This window comes from Ranitomeya imitator, chromosome 3 (genome assembly GCF_032444005.1).
Source record: "Ranitomeya imitator isolate aRanImi1 chromosome 3, aRanImi1.pri, whole genome shotgun sequence".
Lineage (NCBI taxonomy): Eukaryota > Metazoa > Chordata > Amphibia > Anura > Dendrobatidae > Ranitomeya > Ranitomeya imitator.
Genome location: NC_091284.1, coordinates 722,372,640 through 722,379,635, shown reverse-complemented (window position 1 = coordinate 722,379,635; position 6,996 = coordinate 722,372,640). Strand labels below are relative to the sequence as shown.

The window sequence follows — 6,996 nt, the reverse complement described above, 5'->3', positions numbered from 1 at the left end:
TGTGTGGAGACAGATTTCAACTGAGTTGTACCATCAATATTCTGTGGCAGTGACCTATTGGTGGAAGTCAAGCAACAGAGGTGAAATTCAGGTCACGCTGTCTAACCAGTATTAAAATGCGTGCACTTTGAAGGGAAAAAAAAAACCCACTTTAAACGAGATTTAAAGAAAATTGAATTCCACTATGGGAGGGGAATCTTTGCATTCTTCTTGCAAACACAAAATGCATTTTTAATTTTTCTTAAAAAATAAAAAAAAAGAGCAAGAAATACTTGTCTTACCCAGAAAAAAAACCTACAACAATTGAAAAGAAAAATGAATGGAGCTTGTAGAGCAAACTGACCTTTGTATTGTGTGTATCTAAACAAGGCAAATGAAATACAAATATTTAATCACAAATGTGAAGCCATAATATAGATAAGATATGAGTACAACTATAAAGAAAAAAAAGCATGTAAATAAAAAATAAAATATATATATATATATATATTAAACACAGTTAAAATAAAATAAAAATGTAAAAAATATAATGTAAGTAGTGTTTAGTAAGAACTGGCAGGATTTGCAGTAGAATTTCTGGAAAGCAGTAGATTTTTTGTTAGCAGGCACAGATTGCTAATTGCAAGAGGTGCAGGTTAGCAAAACGGTCAGTATGGTAATAGCACCTTCAATGAACCCTTAGGGACAATAGACAGTTATTTTTCTTCAGAACTGTCAAAAAAGACGCTTTGTGCAAAGAATGTTCCTCCTCGGCGAGAACATTTTCCACCCTTTTTATGTAGCACAAAAACCAGAGACCCCAAAGCAGATCATCTGCTCACATGGAAACTTCGAGCTTTGGCCATAAATAGTGGGGAACTCATTCTGCTGTGGGTTAGTAAAGCTTATCTGGGCAGTGCTCTGCTAGTGCTGCTGCCTGCCACATTGTGAGCACACAGCTGCCCTGCTTCCCTTTCTCTCTATACAAAGACCAGCAGTGTGTGTGTTTATAATGCTTTCTGCATTAAGATGTGATCCTAGATCTGCACCTTACACACAGCCATGCTTGCTATGTAGTTAATGAAAGCTGTTTGCAGAAAGAGGAATGGCTCGAAAGGAGCTGGACACATTTATTAAAGCAAGGAAGACTCAGCTAAAGAGTCTACACAAACATATATATTTGTGTGCAGAAATCTGATGCATGATAGGAACTTGGTGTGGAGCAAAGCAAGATTATTGTAGAGAATTTAAGGAAATATTATACAGACAAACACACTCACACATATATACATACACATCACACATATACACACATACACTTACCACACACATACACATACTCATATTCTGTACATACACACATATATATACACACAAATATACACACATGGAACCACACACACATATATACATACACATATCACACACATACACTTATTACACACATATATACACACACATACACATATATTCTGACTATACACACAAATATCCACACAGTAACATAGTACACAGACACACACACACACCAGACACACACATACATACATATACATCTCACACACATATATACATACATACACATCACACATATGTACACACACATATACACACACATACACATATTCTGAAAACACACACATATGCATACACATATATACACACAAATATACACACATGGAACCACACACACATATATACATACACATATCACACAAATGCACACATATATACACACACATACATTTATCACACACATACATATACACACATACACATATATTCTGTATGTACACACAAATATCCACACAGTAACATACTGCATACAACCATGCACACACACACACACACACACACACACACACACACACACACACACACACACACACACACACACACACACACACACACACACACTTATAGGAAGCTTTTCCCCACAATACTCATGTATTGCTGGTGGATGGTGTTCTGTACATATGTCAGGACATGGATGATGGGACCAGTGCACACCGCATTAATGTGTATACTCTGGCATAGCAGAAAGCTTTCATTACAGAGCCTCACCATAGTAATCCACAAGGTAGATCCCCCCACACATTACACAATTTTAGTTTCTTCAGGCACAAGTCAGTGGGAACTTGGGAAATGCAGCTCCATATAACAGCAGGCTGCCTCACATCTGGATAGCGTTATAACGATTGTGTTTTTTTAATGGGACTTTTAATTTGCAGCCATTTACCCTTGCAGCCCCAGCCCATGATAGCAGCAGCAGTGTAAGAAGGCGCTTATATGCACCCTGTAGAATCGAATTTGTGTGAATACTGCACTCACAGATTCGTCTCTAGGGGGGTATATGGGTGATGCTACAAGCCTCTACTGGGTGCTTTATTTTTCTATGGAATCATTTGCCCTGAAATCCCTGGTGTTTAATGTAGCTCTTGATGTAAGTGGTATCAGAGACTTTAGTCTCCCCTCTTTTGCTTTTGGGTTGGTGGAAGGGGGCTGGGAAGAGGAGGGAGGAGTGGATTAAAGGTGTAGATTAAATAATCATAAAATAACACATTATTACATTTCCTATAAAGACTGAACAGCCACCGCAAAAGAGCAAGTCCCAAGCAGTCCAATCCTCCTGCTTGATTTATTGCCTTTTACTGCCCTATAAAAGCTGTTAGAACGAACCTAAAGCCTGCAACACCGCTGGCACATTTAGGCTAATAAATAAAACATAAACAGCTAACTTTATGTGTCACTTTTATTGTTATCAAGTAAAATATTGCATTGCCCTACAAGCTATGATTCTATGCTATAATTGTTATCAAGCTGAACAGGGGAGCAATCACATATCTCCACTCCCATGTTTAATGCCTAATCTAAGCCCTTGATAAAATACCTAATTGTAATAGCTGTTTGCTTGGAAATGTTTACATAAATTCCCAGGGTTTTTTAAGCACTATATTATCTGCTGGAAGTAGCAAGTGTGAAATATATGCATCGAGCACAGTCCCTCTACAGCTATTTTTGCTTTGTTATGGAGGAACTACGATGGGACCCTTTTTGGTTGGAGATTATTACATTGTCAGAGCAAGTCCTAAGCAACCACGTTAACATTGCATTGGCTATTGAGTAATACATCCATTCTGCCTATGGGATTATACATGAGTTACAGGCAAAGACCCTCTAGGAAGTTTGGCTGATCACGTGCAAGCAAAATTATTAGTGGATATCATCATAGACTCCTAATTGCTGCAATGTATTGTTTGAATGCAAAAATGCTTGGAACTAACCCTTTCCTTTTCATTTTAGTTCCCATGGAGTGTGACACGTATGGACACATCTGCAATCATTACAACAGAGATAAGTCACTCTATATATCCCTAGTTTTACAAGAACTGCTTCAATATCTATACTATGAAATATCATTATATATACACACAAATACATGCAAGGCATACAAGTACTCAATAGTATATGGTACAGAAGCATGAATGTTTTTTTCCCTTCATCCAATATCTATTAGCTTAGCTCTAAGTGAAATAAAAACTACAATAAAACGTGTAAAAAGAGTGTGTATATATAAATATATATATATATATATATATATATATATATATATATATATATATATATATATATACACACACACATGCATAAATATAGTGTAGAGGACATACATATAGTGTAGAGGTAGTGAACAGTATATAGTATTGGGGCAATGATTGTGTCTAATGTATTTATGTTTATTCGACATCCAGTCTCTTTGTATGTATTCACAATATGATGTGAAATGACTAAATTAGCAAAGTTAATATATATATATGCATGTGAACAGCTAACCCCATACAGTATAGGATCATATATAGCTAATGTTATATAGTACAGGGACACTGAGCAATATATAGTGCTAACAGTGCATGGAATAGGGACTTTTAGTATTGATGCTGTTTCTACGAATACTTGAATACTGATTCTATTAATCAGGCTGTACAAGTTAACATTCTTAAATGTAATATATGAGCATGCATGCAAAAATAAAGATATGCCTGCAAATAGCATTGAATGTGGAAGCAGTGGCCAGCCTTTGGAATAGAAAGGGTTAATGTAACACAGAAAGCAGCATGAATGAATGGTGTGGGTATTGCTATCCCTGATCTGGTGCTGACTCTCTCTTGTCTTTGCAGGGTGCACTGCCAGCTAACATGAGCCCCCCAGGGTGCCAGGAAGGATGCCCCATGTATGGCGGCAGGTAAGGGGATATTCTGTATATAGGATGGGTGGCATAAGATAATATTGTATGTGGATATTATATGTGAAGGTCTCGGTGTTTGTTGGGGAAGGAGGAGGTGTAGATTCTCCACCCACCTCTAGTATCCATCAACCACTTCTCTATCTTCCTTTTTTGCAATAGTCAACACATCCCCTTTGCAGTATCCCGACAAACACCCAGAACCAGTGCATGGGGCAATGTGAGTGCATGGCTGCGGCTCCAGAGGAGATCACAGCACAACAACAAACATGCAAAGGGAAAATGACATTTGAAATCAGCTTTAGGTTCCTTATCCGGGGACCAGCATGGAGGTTGTGATTGGCTGCTAGAGTCACATGGTGAAAGTAACTTTACGGGGTCGCCAGCTAGTAGGAGGGCTTTATGGAGCAGAAAAACGACAAAGCGAGAAAAATTATTTTCCACTCCAGAAATTAATGATCATGAGTTCGTATTTGATGGACTCTAACTACATCGATCCGAAATTTCCTCCATGCGAGGAATATTCGCAAAATAACTATATCCCAGATCACAGTCCGGAATATTATAGCCGGAGCAGGGACACTGGATTCCAGCATCACCACCAGGAACTGTACCCTCCAAGAGCAGCCTACACTGAGCGCCAGTACAGCTGTGCCAGCGTGCCAGGCAACCCTGCCAGCCAGACCAGGGTCCATGGACAGCAGCACCTTGTAGGCAAAGCTCAGCTGTGCGAGCATCCAACGCCATCTCTGTCCACCACCACCACCACCACTACCTCCAGCACTCCTTCCCCAGCACCCCCAGCCTGCAACCCGCCTGAGCACCCCACCAGCACATCCACCAAACAGCCCATAGTGTACCCCTGGATGAAGAAAATACACGTCAGTACTGGTAGGAAACTTTGCTTCTCCCTTAACCTCTCTTCTTCTTCTTCTCTTTTTTTTTTCTCCTTTTTTTTTTAAAGCTCAAAGAGTCTTTGGGTTAGCACAATTGAACTGGATTTACGACTACGAATGGGTAATTACACCCACCATAAATTTTATAGCCAAGCCTGTCTGGGCTGCTGCAGCCATGTGCTTCATTCTGCTCTCTATGTGGAGTGTGTGTGTTTCAGAGAGAGGGAGACAGGGAAAACTCTATCTATATAGCTCTGGAAGGAGGGCATCAATAATTCAGAAACATTGGAGCTAGGGGAACTCTCTTCCAAATAGGACAGAAAGGACTGGAGGTTTTTTTTTTTTTTAGGAGCTGTCCCTTCTTATGGCTTGGTGTATCCTTGTGTCTGACAATGTGTGTCTCCCCTTCTGTCCTCTGTGTTCCTTCCTCCTCTTACTGTCTCCCTTTTCCTTCTCAGTGAACCCTAATTACACTGGAGGGGAACCCAAGAGATCCAGAACAGCTTACACCAGGCAGCAAGTGTTGGAACTGGAGAAAGAATTTCACTATAACAGATATCTGACCAGGCGAAGGCGCATTGAGATCGCCCACTCCTTGTGTCTCTCGGAAAGGCAGATCAAGATCTGGTTTCAAAACAGGAGAATGAAATGGAAAAAAGACCACAGGTTACCAAACACAAAAGTCAGATCCAGCGCCTCTTCCAACGCTTCTAGTAACATCATTGCTTCCAATTCTGCTCCCAACGAGGATCTAACGCAGAGCTCAACTCAGGATCAGCGAGAGGATATTACAAGGTTATAAACCCCCCACAAATGACTCAATATTTATAGAATCTAATCATAATTATAATATTATTATTATTGTTAATAATATATATATATTTTGGTTCTTGTAGTTTTTTTTTTTCCTTGTGCGTTGGAAAATTGAGAGCTGTTTTAGAACTAAAAAAAAAAAAGGCTTTAAATGCATGTTACAGTGCATGGGATCAGGCTTTATGTCCAGTGTTGTTTATGTTTGTTTTTTGGACACTTTATTTATTTGGAAGGGAAATGATTTATTTTTTTCTGTTTTTAAGTGATTTCCTAAAATAAAAATAATACAGGGATACAGTTTTGCCCCCCCTTTCCCCCTTTTTTTCCTATGTGTTGACAATGGTAGAACAAAGCCAATCACATTGGAGGTGGAACTGTTTATTTTTGTTCTTTTTTTTAGTGTGTGTAAACTATCATTATGATGTGATGAGAGTATTTAAGGTTCGCAGCACATAAAATAGAAATTGCCATAATGTGAAGCTATTGACAAGAAAGTTTGGGAGTCGATAGATGATAGATCCCCCCCTCCCTTTGTTGTGGATACTGTGTGTTTTATTTGATTTATATTTTATTTTTTTATGTTGGTCGAGACAACAATGTAAAATTGCTGTAAACAGTCCTAGTGTAATGTGACCGTCTGTTCAATAAAACAGTGAGTGTGGTTTAGTTTAATCTGGTTTATTTTATTCTTCATGCAACATTGTAGCTTTGTGTCAGAACTGATTCAGGGGGGATTGTATGTCTCCCACCCTGTGCACTGTCACCAATTTAATATCTAATAGTGGCCTTTATTCGTTTATGGTCACAGAGAATCTATGTTGTGTTGTCCCTATAGGGGCTTATAGCAAAGATAAAATTATATATCTATATCTAGATCCATAAAGCAAGGCTGGAGTCTATGTGATTCTGTCAATTCTCAATCCCCCTGCATTACATACATATCACATACTTGCTGCTTCCCTCGACTGTTTATTGTAGCCCTGGTAGAACTGAGGAAGGCATCTCTTCAATGTAAATAGTAATGACCCCTCTGTGATCTCGGTGCAAGGGCCTAAAGGTTTTCTA

The 6,996-nt window shown here is 39.0% G+C and overlaps 2 protein-coding genes and 1 long non-coding RNA gene across 8 annotated transcripts in view; 2 read left to right on the top strand and 1 right to left on the bottom strand.

Annotated features, from left to right (window-relative positions):
- The window catches only part of HOXC5 (homeobox C5), a 137,375-nt gene extending 133,784 nt beyond the window's left edge, over positions 1-3,591 (top strand). For all 6 annotated transcript variants that reach the window (XR_011319396.1, XR_011319392.1, XR_011319393.1 and 3 more), the window contains one exon: positions 3,283-3,591. The gene's annotated coding sequence lies outside the window, so the exon portion shown is untranslated. The remainder of the gene's footprint in view (positions 1-3,282) is intronic.
- The window catches only part of LOC138670939 (uncharacterized), a 13,386-nt gene extending 8,915 nt beyond the window's left edge, over positions 1-4,471 (bottom strand). Inside the window, exon 1 of the long non-coding RNA XR_011319398.1 lies at positions 4,339-4,471. This is a non-coding gene — a long non-coding RNA (uncharacterized lncRNA). The remainder of the gene's footprint in view (positions 1-4,338) is intronic.
- HOXC4 (homeobox C4) lies at positions 4,252-6,603 on the top strand. The gene is made up of 2 exons (XM_069758730.1): positions 4,252-5,113; positions 5,577-6,603. Exons 1-2 carry the CDS (start codon positions 4,579-4,581, stop codon positions 5,918-5,920), a joined length of 879 nt encoding a protein of 292 aa, XP_069614831.1. The 5' UTR covers positions 4,252-4,578; the 3' UTR covers positions 5,921-6,603.
- The last annotated feature ends 393 nt before the right edge of the window (positions 6,604-6,996 follow it).

Excerpts from the sequence above, each read along its gene's own strand:
- HOXC4 (XM_069758730.1), top strand. The coding sequence starts at position 4,579 with ATGGTGAAAGTAACTTTACGGGGTCGCCAGCTAGTAGGAGGGCTTTAT. Across the intron at positions 5,114-5,576 it reads GAAAATACACGTCAGTACTG|TGAACCCTAATTACACTGGA; the intron begins GTAGGAAACTTT and ends TTTCCTTCTCAG.